We start from the raw sequence: 14668 nt of genomic DNA, 5'->3' as shown, positions 1-14668 counted from the left end.
GGCTCTTCGCACACCTGGCCGAGGTAGCACCGGTCACTAAGGGCTGGCATTTTCCTTCTGCCCCTAAAATCCTTTGGGCCGAGCCAGGCAAACCAGAAACCTCCCAGCCGAGGGCATGAAGCACCGCTGCCATTTTGGGTACCAGCATGAACTACTTACGAAAGGGTCTTTGCACCCTCCCAAGGCGGGGTGAGTGCGCAGCCCCTCCTGGAGGGACGACGGGAGGGAGGGGTGTTTGCAGTGGGAGGGGGACGCGGTCGGGAGAGAGCACTTTGGACGTGCACGGAGACCTTCCCCGCGGGGCTGGAAGGACACCGAGGTCCCGGTCTCCTCCCGTGCAGATGTAAGAACTGGCTTATACCCGGGCTTCAGTCCAACAAGCTTCCTCCAGGGAGCGCACACCCTGCTCACAGCCCCCAGGAGCCTGAAGGCGGGAGGGTCCCCTCCGTGCGACCTGGGCACCGTGCCCACCGAGGCAGCTGGGCGAGGGGCTTGAGAGCTCCTTGGGCCTGCGCGTGATGCGTCCTACTGTGCGTTTTGGAAATTATGACGGCACAAGCACGCAGAAAATCAAATAAATTTTCATTTCAAGTGCCTCCACAATATCTTTGAGTCAATTAGCTGTTTAGGATGCTTTTTTTTCTCATTTGGCTTCCGAGATACACAGATGTTGACCTTGTGCAGGGCACACTATAAATTGGATCAAACTAGAGATCTTAACTGCCAATTAAAACAAGGAGAAATGGGATAACCTTTACCCTGCATCGATTTAAAGGATAGAGGGAAGCAAGACCTGTTGTGGGGTTTTTTTTTAGCCTAACAGTCAAGAACACAATTTTTGTTGGTCACCTAGTAAACAGCAATACGTGCTACTGAGGAGGAAGAGCTTGCTTAAAAATGCAGGGTATTGAATTTATGTCTTACTTGTTCAATTATGGTAATTTGGGAGCACATCTGACACTTGTGCAGTTGTTAATGCAGCTTGAGAATCTCAGGCTACTCACATTGGTGGCAGCTTATATAAAATTCACATTTTTATATATTTTATGTTCATCTATTATTTCATAGTGGGAAAATGTAAGAAGTTCTAGGTACAATTTATATTACGAGAGTGACATGTCTTATTTGAATAATTTAGCTTTTAAATGTCTGGTCTGTATTTAATCTGGTATCTGTGAAAGTTGATAGAGTTAGTGGCAAGTCAGTGGAGAATGGCCCATCATGGAATTATTAAAGCAGACAAGCACATTATCACTACGACAAAAGAACTTTACTGCAGTACCTTCCTCTCGCCACAGTATGTTTGCAACTGCAGCATCAGAAAATTGGGAAAGCCAGAAAATAATCAGGAAAAGGAAAAAAAAAAAAAAGCAATGTCAAAATCTTCATTGTAGCAATTAACTGAATTAATACTCATGTTTACATGAACTGTTTAATTTGTGAAAACTCTAACATAACATCATTCAAATAAAATATCAGGAAAGATAGATATTTCTAAATACATTTGCTCATTCTAGAGACAATTCTGAAACTCTGACATGGGAAAAATCCTCACCTAAATAAAGCCAACTGCAGCCTGTGCAAAGATCAAAGTCTTAGTAAAGAGAAGATGTTATCTTCAAATGTAATCGGAGGTACGGTACAGGCTGTGACATTCTCTACAGGTTCAATAAGCAAACATGACATCTTTCAGAAGCCTGAGACCAGCAGTTACAGCAGCTACACACTTTGCTGCATTTCTGCTTGGAATTTCATGCAACTACGTTCTCTTTTAGGATTCAAATACTCTTTGAAAGTACATCTGTATTTGAATTTCTGTTTAGGGTACATCCAATTATTTCTCAACATATTGCAACTGCCCTTCCTCAAGTACTCAAGGGAAAATGACTGATAATTAATAAGAGTACATAAATCTATTTAATGAGGAATAGAATATATTTTCCAAAGAATCACCATGAGAGCACATATTTATGGCTAAGTTTGTCTTCCATTTTTGCTTTACATTAATAGCCAGAAAAGTAACAAAAATCCCATTTGCACCTAGCCTTTTAGTATGACCATGAACCTAGGTAATCTCCCAAGTAGTTAAACCAGCAGAATTAGGAAGGATCAGGCCTCTGGGAGCTTTTCCACTGGGGCAACTAATCACCTCCTTCATTAATTGTGTTTTAGGGACAGTGTGGTCAAGATAACACTGCCGCATTCCTTCGGGAGACATGCAACTAAGAGCGGCTGGGAGAATATTTGTCTTTGAAGTGGGACATAATTTCATACCAAGGGAAACCTATTTTGCTGGTTAGTGAAACTGCATACAATTTGACAGACCCAGTTCGGGTTTGGATTCTTTTATATCTAAAACCATTTCCAATTTGTTACTTCAGTAAAGATGTACCCGTACCACACCCAGAACACCTCTGGCACGTCAAAGGCACCATCGTCCTGGATGAGGAGATTTTACCTTCCCCACGCAATTCCTTCTCAAAACCGTATCCAATCCTCTGATCAAAACGCAGCCAAAATTGTCATTACTTTACAAGTGAGAGTCCAACATACCGCATGCAATGGACTGAACTATTAAATTGCATGTACACTACTAAATTTAAATAGACTTTAAAGAAATAAATACATGGGAAATCAAGCTTACGGGTCTTTCTTGCCGAATCTTCTATGAAAAGTGAAGATATGTCCTCATCCACTCCCACCTCATTTTTAGCAATGCAGGTATAGGCACCGGTGTCTTCATATCGAACGCTACTGATATGAAGTTCGCTTCCATTTGCTGTAAGAAAGACACCCATAAACAGTGTTCCTCACTGCTGCTAATTGCTTTTACTGCCCTTAATTGCCTTTCACTGCTGCAGCCGCCCAACAGGTTGGCTTCACCGCACAATTTTTCCCCGTACATGAATAGAGGTATTTGGGGATTCTCATGAGAGTTGATGTTTTGCTTCTTTCCATTAGCACAAACACACTCTGTGCCAGGAGCAAAGACAGTCCCAAGTGCAAACAACACATTACATTTCATTTATTTCTTCTTGTTAAAAAAAAAAGTGCTTTGACTTTAGTGGACGAAAATTCACTTCAATTTTGCAATCTGTTTTTCATCAGATCACCAAAAACTTGGGTTTGGGAAGGGGTCTCTCTACAGCTCCTCCTATCATTTTGCTTTCTGGAGCGGGAATGTTGCCTAAAACCTTTGGAAAATTTTGAGATATCGCACCCAACCATGCAGGAGCATCTGTGTTGCCAACCCTGGTTGAGGGCTGCAATACAACACAGCCAAATTGGGCTGTGAATGAGAAGGTTTTTAGTATTTTTACACAGAAATTGCAAATAAATATTTTTGCCTTGCATTGTGTCTGTTGCACCCTCATTTGAACAAGGACCAACAGGAGTTGAGCCTGATTCCTTCTGCAGAGGTGGGTGTAAGAAGATAGGTGACCTGCAGCCTGGTTCTCAGCTGACTTGCATTCAATGTAGTGCTTACACCTGAACAAATAATTTAATTCATTTCTCTTCTGATTTGTACAGCTGTACACAAAAGACGAGGCAGTGGAGAACCAGGCACGCTGCCTTTTAACGTAACACCCTTACCACTTATATCAATCAATACTGTATTTCCCGAGAAATTCACAGGAGAAATAGATGAAGAGAAAGAACAGGGGTTTTGTAACGCGATTTCCAACAACTGTGGCTTAGCCAAAGTACAAGAACTTCTAGTTTAAAGTGCAAAATAATCCTCCTTAATCCCCGTCTACAATACTTTAATTGATCAAAATTCTGTTCTTACCTAGGAGCGTTAGTTGTTTGGATAGTTTTGGCATGATATCAATGCCATTCTTTAGCCAGGTAATTCGGGGATTAGGGATGCCTTCGGCGTGACATTTAAGGCTTGCCGACACGCCAGGCTCCTGCGCCTGCGTTTCAGGGTAGACGCGAATCACTGGTGGCACTGTGGGGAACAAGGAATTGGCGAATTTAAACTCACCCACCAGGTACCGGCCCTTGCCGGTAGCTCAAGAGCCGCTGCCTTCAAATGGCGCTGCAGAAGAGGTCCGACCCGAGAACCGGGGAAATAAGCAACGTCCTGGCTTTCAGTGCAAGCTACAGTAACGATTTTTCTACAGCTCAACTTTGGGGGCAGAAAAGAGAAAATAATAATAAGAGTAAGCTAATATACCAATGCCAGGGAGCAACCTCGGTATCTGATTTTGTATTTCGACCGTTCTTGCTTATTCTTGCTTTCTTTCATTAAGTGACTGACTGAACTTAAGTAAAGTTGGATTAAAACCTAGGGTGAATACCCACATATCTAAATATTAAAGTATAAACTCCAAACCTTCACTGAATCTAGTAAGGAAGGAATTGGAGTTCTTGCCTATTAGAAGTAGCACATTATTCAACATTTTAATTAAATATCCATCAGGAAATAGCCAGTGCATTCACTACCTCTTATTCTAAACAAATAAAGTGTTTATAGATTACTGCTTTTCTGATAGGCTTTCAAAATGTGACTTACCTTGTTTCAGGAAGGTCCCTCTGAACTATTTAATGTACTCAATTGGCAGAACTACTAATTATATTACAATTTCAGACAAGTTCATTGATTTTCAATCATGTTGCCTTCATTGCTCAAATCAACAAGGCTTAATATCACCCATTAACTGTTTCTTAACAATTTACTCACATACTTTAAAAAGAATTTGCAATATTGCAGTATCAGTGAAAAATATCAGCGGGACCCTCCTTCCTTTCACCTCAAGGGACATATCAGAAGGAAACGTGAGGATGTGCCGTATCACAGCTGATGGTATTTGAAGGGTGGTCATGGACTGCTGTGTTTCATAATCAAGTGGTCAGCTTTTCTACTAGATTAGGAGATTTTAGGACTCATGATGGAACTGTTGAAAGGTGTACAGTTTGGTAAAACCATGGTCAGAGTCAAATGTGGGGGCCCAACTTCTTCCTCAAGGGAAATGAGTAACCTCAGCTAGCACTAGTGGAGGATTGGGGAAAATTTGTAGGTTTTTTTAGAAAGCCTGAATGAGTCAATAGCAAATTTCTACTTGAAATCACTGGCTTAGGGTACCTAACTCACTGCTGTGTTTTTATATATTCCATCATTAAGCTCCAGGACTAGCAAAATTAAATTGACTTAACAGTTGCTTTAGAATAAAATGAAATCTGTCTTTGCAGCTTGCTATGGGTCTATATATCCAAATGGGGACAGTTTAAATAATTACATTCATTAGCATATACTTTCCATCTTTAGTCCTATTTTTTATGGGCCTTACCAGAGAGAGATGTATTTTACTTCTGTCTTACCTACCAGCTGCCATGTATTAACCAGAGCTGAGTCATCAGCTTGGAAGGAAATCCGCCACAACAGAAAGCCCTCAAGTCTACTTGTTTTTTATAGCTTTAAAAGCCAGAGATTGTTCAAGTATAATCTGAGAGTAAATGCCTCGGGGCAACTGGAGAGACAAAAAAAATGGGGAGTGCTAGCAAAGGAATGGCTTTAAACTCCACCTCTGCACTGGACATGTGGACTTAGTTCCTTCTCTTCTATATCATTTACTTGAGAAGAAAAGAAAATGTGTTGTAAGATGCAGGGAAGTGAGTAAAATACCATGCAAGAGCTATTTAATCAAAGAGACGAGGTTTGTTTTATTAAATTGAGTTTGCAAATTCTAAATAAAAGCATTTGCTAGCTGTTTATCTACTCTTCCTCCCATCACTGTCAGGGTTAGAGGTCCTCCTGCCTTCAGGAGCTGGCAGATCAAGCGGGAGGAGAGCAAAGGCAGTGATCTGCTGTTGGAAACGCCTGGCAGTTGTCAGAGCCATCCCTGCTTTTATTCAAGGGACAGTGCCCAGGCAATTCAGGGGAATAAGACTGAGAGTCAGGAGCTTCTGATTCCGTCTACACCTCAGAAGATTAATTTAGATTTCTCCGAGTCAGTGTCTCTAGGCGCGATAGGATAAAGATAGTAATTTTTGTCCACTTTGACAGAATTTTATGAAGGTCCTGCACTCGATGCTTGTCTCACCTATGATTTGCTTGCTACTACTAACATTTTTAAAATCAAATGATTTAGGAACTGAGGCCCATTGAAAGCCTACGTGATTTATTTAGACTCCTAGAGGAGAGGTGGTTTTCTTCCTACAAATGCACAGGAAAAACCTTGCAGCTAGCTACGTGAAAACCAGCTCCGAAGCAAAGCCTACGAGGTCCCGTGCCCCGTGCAGGGCTCTGCTCCTGCGGGGTACGGCCGCCTGCCGACGCCTGCCCAGCTCCAGGTGAGATGGAGATGCCCCAGCCGGGCTCAAGCCCTTCTCTAACACATCCTGAATGGCCAAAAGCACCAGAGCAATTTTACTCCAAGCCTAATGGTGTTTTCTCACTCACCATCTCTTGAAGGTGCCCATCCCAGACATCATCTATTTAATGCTCTCAAAATGAGCATGGGTTGCTCAGGTTTTCTTATCACGGTTTGCTTTAGGCTTTCCTCTTCATAGGGACACTCATGCCAGCACTCCCAGTGACTGCCACAAGGATCATGCTCCCTAGAAACAGGGCACAGCTTCACAAAGCAGAGTTTACTTGCCTCTCTCAAGTTTTTTTCCTCATACCACATTAGTCTGCATGTGAGTAATCCACATATTTTACCTGCAGAGCTGAAAACACAATAGATTTATATCGAAAAAAGTGGCTCAGGGGTCCTAGACACTGAATCAAAGTACTGCATGAAAATTAGCTTAACCTGAAATTATTAACAAGGTGTCTTTCCAAGAGTGATTAACAAGGAAACTGCTTGTTTTCACCCACAAAAATATGTGGTGCACCTCCATGCCTGCTCTCTTATCATTCTCCTGCTCCTTCCATTTTTAAACTTTTTATTTCTTCTCCCTTGCCTTACATAACTCATTGCAGAGGTAAATTATTGCATGCAACTGCCTTGTGATAACAGCAAACTGCAGAATGCATTTTTATTGTCTGTGCTACAAATTAATACATTCCAAGTAAGCACATTTTACTTAAAACTTGCAAAGATTTCAGCTCCAGACTTCAGAATATATGGATTATCCTTTGCTATTTCCCTTGGTGAATATATATCATTGCTAACCATTACTGTGTCTGCAGCCAAAGGCAATATAAAAATGCTATTATCTTAAGCAAAGTAGGAAAAAAGAGGCATGCAAACAAGAGATTGGGTAGATTGCCTACACTGAGTAGTACCTTACGTGTGAGCAGACCAATTCATTACAATAAAGCAGCTCAGGTGATAAAGCACACGATGAGCACAGATGGCGGCGTCAAGCCCCAAAGACACACATCGCTGCTATAGGACCTATATACTCCAGGGCTTAATAACAATTCCTAGATTCATCATTTACTTCAGATGTTTTAATCTTCCCATTTACGATTTGGAAGGAGTTTGCAGCATTCTATGTTTTCTCTTGAAAAGACACATTAACAAAACATTTGTGTTTAAAACATCTCTCTCTCTCACTGGAAAATTTGTCCTATTGGACCCTTATAATTGGGCCGAGGATCGAATGGCTTTTAAAAACTGTTTTCAAGGAATACGATATTCTGATTTATGCTGATATTTTCCAGAGTGCAAGGACCAAGGAAAATGATGCCCTACACTCAGCAGTCTCTTGATTTGCAAACTATCAATTTTCATAGTTGATTACAATTTTATGAGATTCTTTATTCTCAGCAACTCTTTTTTTGTCTTGAAAGTGACAAATTGCTTTTCCTCCCTACAGTTAGTGTATGCTATACACATTTCCCAAGCAATGCCCATTACGTAGGAGAGAACATCATTTTCCTACTGTTCTTGGCTTCTCCTGATCAAAGATACCAGCACTCAAGAATTTTTCATTCTTAGGCTCTGTGCTGCCTTTCAGCGTGTTCTTTTCTTTCAAAGACATTAAGGGCCAGGTGTATAAATACAACCCAAACCTACCGCATCAAACGTCACACGTAGGCTGCATTCAATATGTGCTTTATCCTTCTTTCCCAGAAGATGTGAGCCAGCGGTTTGGGGCATTCCTCTGGTCTTCACATTTTCTGCCTCATCTCTGCTTGTCAAAATGAGCACCCGGACCTGCCTGTGTTATTTGTGATACCCTGAACGAGCTGATACAAAGGGAAGCACCGCGTGCCTTTCAGCAGTTGAGCAAAACAGACCTTCTGCTCCTCTTCAGAAAGGCTGCTTCGGAGAGGATCTTCAGATATGTCTGTCTAGACTGTGCAATGCCTGACCGCGGCGTCAGACACCATGGAGTTGCTTTTAACATTGCAGTGTAGCCTCGTTAAATAGCCCGAGCGCACGTGGCTGGGTTGTGTGGCACAGGTCCTGCGGCAAGCGTCAGCAAGGACACCGCTTGCCTGCCGTGGGCCAGCGCGTGCCCGGCTTCCAGCAGGATTTGCCTGCGATGAAGCGAGTTTACTTCCCTTGGGCAAGAAAAGAAATAACCATGACAATATACTGGGATGAAAGCAAGGCTTTCTATGGGTAAACTTTCGATAAATTTGATCAGTCTGTAATACATCCAGCTAGAGCTCTGAATTCCAGAAACTTCTAATTTTTGTCAAAATTGGGCTCTAAGCTTTCTGTTTAAGTTTATATTTCCTAATTTCCTACATTACCTAATCAATGACAAGCCAGCGGAGGCTTGACAATTACAAGCCAGTGTTATAGTCTAAAAAGAGACAAAGGCGAAAGTACGATAAAGAGAATATGTTGGACAAAACCATATGAAGAGGGTGCATATAGCTAGGATCAGATTCTTTTAAGGAGAAGGCGGCAATAAAAGGAAAATATTTTGTAAGCTGGATTCATGGGTCTTGATGGCAACAGTAAGGCAGGGCCCAGGTGGTACAAAAAGGATCAAAGGACACTGGAAGAGTTACTACAGCTTTGAGAAACACTGAATTAATTGAAACTCAGTCTAAAAGTTGGGACCCGCCTGTACAAAACCATAAGCTTGGGAAGGGTTGGGGATAAACTCTTTTACTTCCAGTTGGTTCTTCTTTCTCTACTTTTTGAAATAAACTTGGAGTTTTCTCTATTAAAAAAAGAAAAAAAAATTCTTATCATTTTTATAGAATAAAAGACTCCTGTGTTTTTGATGTTAAAAGTGTATCTCCCTGGAGGAGACAGGCGAGCAGATACATCCGAGTTCTGGCTGACTTGGTTCTGTCACATTCTCTTACAGTTTTAGTCCAATACAGAAAAGCAACAAAAAACCTCCCGTGTTGAAGATGAGGTTTTTAGTTTGATGCAGACAGACAATCTCCAGCGCTGAACAGAGCTCATCAACTATACTTAGACTCTCAGTATCTTCACTCAACTCAGCTCAACTCAGTTTCTTCCCTCTAGTCCTGTCAAGAGAAATTCCTCAATTTGTCCTTTAAGTTACTAAAAACCAAGAAAGATTTCCTGAGCAGGGCTCTGCCTTCGGAACCCCGGCATGCATCTGAAGGAAAGCAACGTTGTCCTCTCATGGGTGGTGTTCCCCAACATCAGTTGCTGGAGGAAGCCACGACACAGGCAGAAAAGGAGAGACTATAGTGATGTGGGCAGCCAGCCAGCCACGTCAAAAACTGCAAAAATCCAGTTTTGCAAAGTCTAATGGCTCACATGGGAATATCAGATGCTGTAAGACAAAGATCTCTAGACCCTGCAGTGTTTTTTAGCAAGCCTGGGTTGATACCAGAATGCATGGTGTTTTTTGCAGTATTTAGTGACTACATAGCAACATTAAAAAGCCAACATGGATAGTGGGGTTTTTTTGTGTAACAGTGTTCTGGTATTGATAAGAAAAAACACGTGCAGCTGTGGTATGAAACTTCCATATAAAAAGAAAATGGGATCTTTCAACAACAAGTTAAATCTAAGTGGCAGGCATGAGTTCAAAACGAAACAACCCCTCCCCACGCTCCATCTAGCTTTCTTCTCATTCTGGTTTTAGTTCCAAGGCCTTTGGGCCTTATGTTCTCACTGATGATAAAGTCTACACTGTTGTCTGCCAACTAAACTCCATTCAGGCCTCATAATATATCACATAATATACACAGGATTAAGTTGTTAGCTTGCATTTCTTTCAACTGCCATTCATCAAACAAATAGCACTTTGAGGAAGGAAACCTATTTCCCAGCTGCAGCACGCACAATCTAGTTATCTACATTGCTGAGACTTTACAGTTTACTATCTCAAAGATGAAAAATTATTATGTAGAAACATTAAGTCAGTTTTCATTAAATCAACTGGATGCTTCGTGCTCTCCTCTAGGGACTCGCTGTGGGTGGGGAGCACTTACAGACAGCCAGAAGACCTGAGCTGCAGTCAAACCTAAACCCCACATCCACCACAGTGTTTCTTAAAGTGCATAAATATCCCTTTTTACTGTTTCTCTTCATGTCAGCCTCTCTCTATTAACCTGTGTGTAGCTATCTGCTCTCACCAGCTGAAAGCTCTCCTTTGTAGAGCTCTGCCTACATCTAGAGAAAGAACTAAGTATTAATTTTCCTTATAATACATCCCCTGTAATAAATTTACTTAATTTCCCTGTAATACTAAATACTTCATAGCAGAGTATGTCAAAATCTACCTATAGGGAGCGACGGGTTACTCTGTCTCCTATTCTGGAGATACTGCTGGTCATACCAGCACATGTAAATATGGCTTTACAACGATTTTGCTGCATGGGCAGGTCCCTCAACAAAATGCCGGTTTAAACTAATGTAATTTTAAACTAAACCCGACTGACTGAGTTTGAGGTCAGGAGAAAATAGAAAACGCTTGAATAGAAGTTCCACCAGGTGCAAATGTGGTCCAGGGGATGGAGGTGAATGAGGATGCTGAATATGGCCCGTGTGATTCTCTCACCTGTAAAATGGTTTGCCCTCATTTCGCAACCCAGCGGGCCATATCTTTAGCCAGTGTAAATAGCCCTCAGTGAACCAACCTGACTACAACCAGGTATTAATCTGACACACAGCTGGGAGTTAGATAGCTAGTTTTAGGAACAACGTGCTGTATTTATTTAAACATCCTGGGCTATTTTACGCAACAGAAATGACTTTCTGGAAGAAGAAATTATTGAATCAACACTTCTGTTGACAAAAGTCTAAGAGGTGCTTTGAAACACTGCTCTTAGCTCTATGGAAATGTTACCGACAGCTTGTTTTACAGTTAGGATACCTGCTGAAGCCCAGGTAATTACACATGTCCCCCCTTGGTACCTTTCTTTTTGACTGCCTGTGTGATAGCACGAGTGAGCAAACCCTGAGCTGCACTCGCTCTCGTACAGAGGCAATTCGGTGCATGGCTTTTCACGTCTACGCAAATGAGATTAACACGCAACTCTGCTTGCAGGAACGTTTTCATGGATTGTCATATATGCCATTTACTAACCATTCACCTGAAGGACGTGGGTCTGATATAGCTCTTCATAGCCGTAGGCATGACAGGTGTAATTGCCCATGTGAATAGTTGTTACCTTGGTGATGTAGAGAGAATCGTCTTCTCCAAAATCCTGTATGGAACAAAAGACAAGAAGGGTGCCTCATTATTTAGTAAAAATATTTTAAACACCACATGAAGGGAGACTACCTGTTCAGTGGTTTTGATAAGCTTTGCAGCTTGGGAACACAGCTTGAATTTTGAACAGTAAGTTTTAAAGTTCAGGAATCAACATGCAGGGAGAAAATGGGTGGCAATTTGAGAGTAAGGCAAAGTAACTCATCTGAGAATATGAACTTTTGTGCTGGTTGCTAACAAGGTGCTCTTTGCACATAAAAAAGATGGCAATCTCCAGCTGTTTAATTTATGGGGGCATTTAATATTTACCCACATAAAATGCTAACTTCTGGGTGGGTTAAGGTTTCCTTTATTGATGCCGGTTCTCAGAAAATGCACCGTAACCTTGAGACTTGATGAGAAAGAACTGAAACAGTTTGTCGCTTATCTCAGACAATATCCCAGGCAGGAGACAAGGAAGAAGACAAAAAGTATTTTCTCAGAGAAACTTGTTTTGATCTGTAACTGTTTGACAAGTACCTTTCTTTATCCACTTCATCTTCCTAGATCTGCTCTTGCATTACTTCAATTTTTGATTACAGATGGGGAGAATATGAGTTAGTAGAGAGGTTTTGGCACTTGAATATGTTGCACATGTGCCCTGATTAAGAATTTATTTCAAATTATAGTTAACGGAACCACAGCACTGACGGGTACACAAAGCAGCTTCTCCTGTTACTCCATTAATGTTCAGACTTCTGCAGCTCCCAAATGTTTGTACTTCTATGCAAACCCAGAAGGATACCTTTATAAAACAGTTTATGAGCTTAAAGAATGACTTTTCTTTAACTAGCTCCATGTGTGAAGCATGCTAAACGAAGCTCTTTGCAGAATTTCACTGAAAAAGCATGGTAAAATTCAACTCAGAATCCGGGTGGCACATATCCGGTTGCAGGGTGAGTGTTGAAGAGTGGTTTTGCTCGTGAAAACCCAAGGACTTTTTTTTCAAACTTCCAGTGTGGAGGTAGAAAGGCAGCCTGCAGCCAAGGGGTGTACAGGGAAAGCCACCCCACGAAGTCGTGCCTGATGCCACCCTTGTCCAGCACGGCCACGAGGAGTGAAATGGAAGCGCAGCACCGCAGCGCGGTGAGGAGGTGAAAACTCAGCGTAGACAACATAAAATAGGAATGCAAATTTTCTCTGCTGGTTGGGAGTCAGGAACTTGGGTCCCAGTTTCTTTGCGATGAAGAAAGGGAATCTGTGCACAGAGGTACGGACGCCGCTCCCTTTCCCTGCTGCGCCCAAGGCAGGTCCAATGCTACAAGGAACCATCCTCATCCACGCTGTTACTGCCACCCCCCCGCCAGGTGCTCGCAAATGATGAGCAAGAGTTGTTTGATCATCGGATGGGCTGCTTTCTAAACCAAAACCATTTGGGGCTCCTTATATCTCACATTTCCTGCCTCTTCAGGGTGCATCTGCTTTACAGTTTGAAGCTTTCCTTTCCAGCCATGGCACTTTGAACGTTTTTTGAAGGAAGCTGCAATTCTGAGGCAGACTTGCAAGGCCAGCTGGCCCCCTTAAAGAACAGTACAAAGTAGCCCGTCTCTTGCAGTATGGGATGAGCTGGCACTACTTCTGCTGGCTCTTGAATCCTCTGCAGTAACTTCTGTCTGGCACCGGAGAAATGTCTCCATGCCTCTCCTCCCAGTGGCCGGCCAGCTCTGGCAGGAGGGGAGGGAAGTTTGGGAACTCGCCTAGTTTTTAGACATGTTACAAGGCAGGTTGAGAGTGAGCACTGAGAAATACAGAGTTGACAGGCAGGACAACAACCCTTCCCAATGCTCAGACCTTGACCCGAGAGGGGACAGACGACGACAGCCCTGGTTCTGCGCCCTGCTACCCTAAGGCATGTGCTGCCCTGATGAGCAAATACATGAATGTTTATAAAGAATAAGAGGAAACCCATAGCTGTTCCTGAAATTCATTATCTATACTCAAAGGCACCTCAGATATTACTGCCACCTTAGGTGTCAGGCAGATTTGGCATCTACACTAGGGGGTAAGCTGGTTAAGCTACCCAGTACAAACATCTACTCCAAAATTCCCATTTCGAGCATTTGCCTGTTTTCTGGTCAGTTAGATCTTTCCTGAGGGAAAACAAAGATGCATGAATAACTGCAAACAGAAGAGATACCAATCCTGTTCAAATGGTATTTGCATGAGACAGAGAAAGCAGTTGCGGTGGAGGGGACTTAATAACAGTTTTTAAAGATAATCCTAAAGCAACTCAAATTGAGTTTAGATCAATAAAAGCAGGCTGGCTACTCTTATGGAATGATTTATAAGGAGTTGTGGAAAAACAGGACAATAAAATCTTCTCTGTTTTAAGTATGTTGCTTCCTTTAAGATATCTCAGAAAAATATTATGAATGCTTGGTTTGTGCTCTGTAATTGTCTTTTTATGGGAGATCTGTTTTTTTCCAATGCATACAAATGTATTAATATAAGTAAAGACCCTTGCAAAAACAAACTGATGCAAGATTACGGTATTATTCTCTTCCCCTCCAAATGCGTTTTTCTTGTAAAGAAGCTTATATTGGTAAAAGCATGGTTTATGACTTTTAAAAACTCTTTTCTGACTTCTAGCACTTAAGGAAGGTTATCAAAGATTATGTAGGTTAACACCGTATCATTTATGACAGGCATAGAAGGAAATTATCTGCCCTGCATTAGAACTTGCACACACAGAGTAAATTCACATAAGAGTACAACATTATTAAGAAAGGCCAGTATTAGATGCAGGAAGGAAAAAGTGATTATGAAATTTAGGTTCAATACTGAACCTTTTGTGGCTACAAAAAGAATACTGAATTCTGTAACAAATTAACGACTCTTTTTGTGTCTCTGTTTATTGCAGCTCACGGCTTCTCCTTATGTTTCCCTGTGGATGCAATTAGTACATTAGGATTTCACAGCTACGTTTTATATATATGCACGCAGTCTTACGCACAAGCACTTTCTGTGTATATTTTATAAAGGTAAAAACCCAAGCCCCAGAGCATTAGGAAATGATGAGTCTTTGATTACTTGACAGCCTCTAACTCTACATCTCACCCCCGCCTCCGGCAGG

At 41.8% G+C, this 14668-nt stretch overlaps 1 protein-coding gene across 1 annotated transcript in view; it reads right to left on the bottom strand.

The window, feature by feature from the left end:
• Positions 1-11551, bottom strand: part of FSTL4 (follistatin-like 4) — a gene marked incomplete at its 5' end in the record, with an annotated part of 26518 nt that extends 14967 nt beyond the window's left edge. Inside the window, 4 exons of the mRNA XM_010288235.1 lie at positions 1283-1309; positions 2645-2779; positions 3791-3952; positions 11431-11551. Of these exons, the coding sequence (XP_010286537.1) occupies positions 1283-1309; positions 2645-2779; positions 3791-3952; positions 11431-11551 (445 nt within the window). The remainder of the gene's footprint in view (positions 1-1282; positions 1310-2644; positions 2780-3790; positions 3953-11430) is intronic.
• Between the last annotated feature and the right edge of the window lie 3117 nt (positions 11552-14668).

The sequence above is a fragment of the Phaethon lepturus genome, unplaced genomic scaffold, assembly GCF_000687285.1.
Source record: "Phaethon lepturus isolate BGI_N335 unplaced genomic scaffold, ASM68728v1 scaffold18550, whole genome shotgun sequence".
NCBI classification, from domain to species: Eukaryota; Metazoa; Chordata; class Aves; order Phaethontiformes; family Phaethontidae; genus Phaethon; species Phaethon lepturus.
Note: the sequence above shows the minus strand (reverse complement) of the source record. Positions and strands in the feature narration are given on the sequence as shown.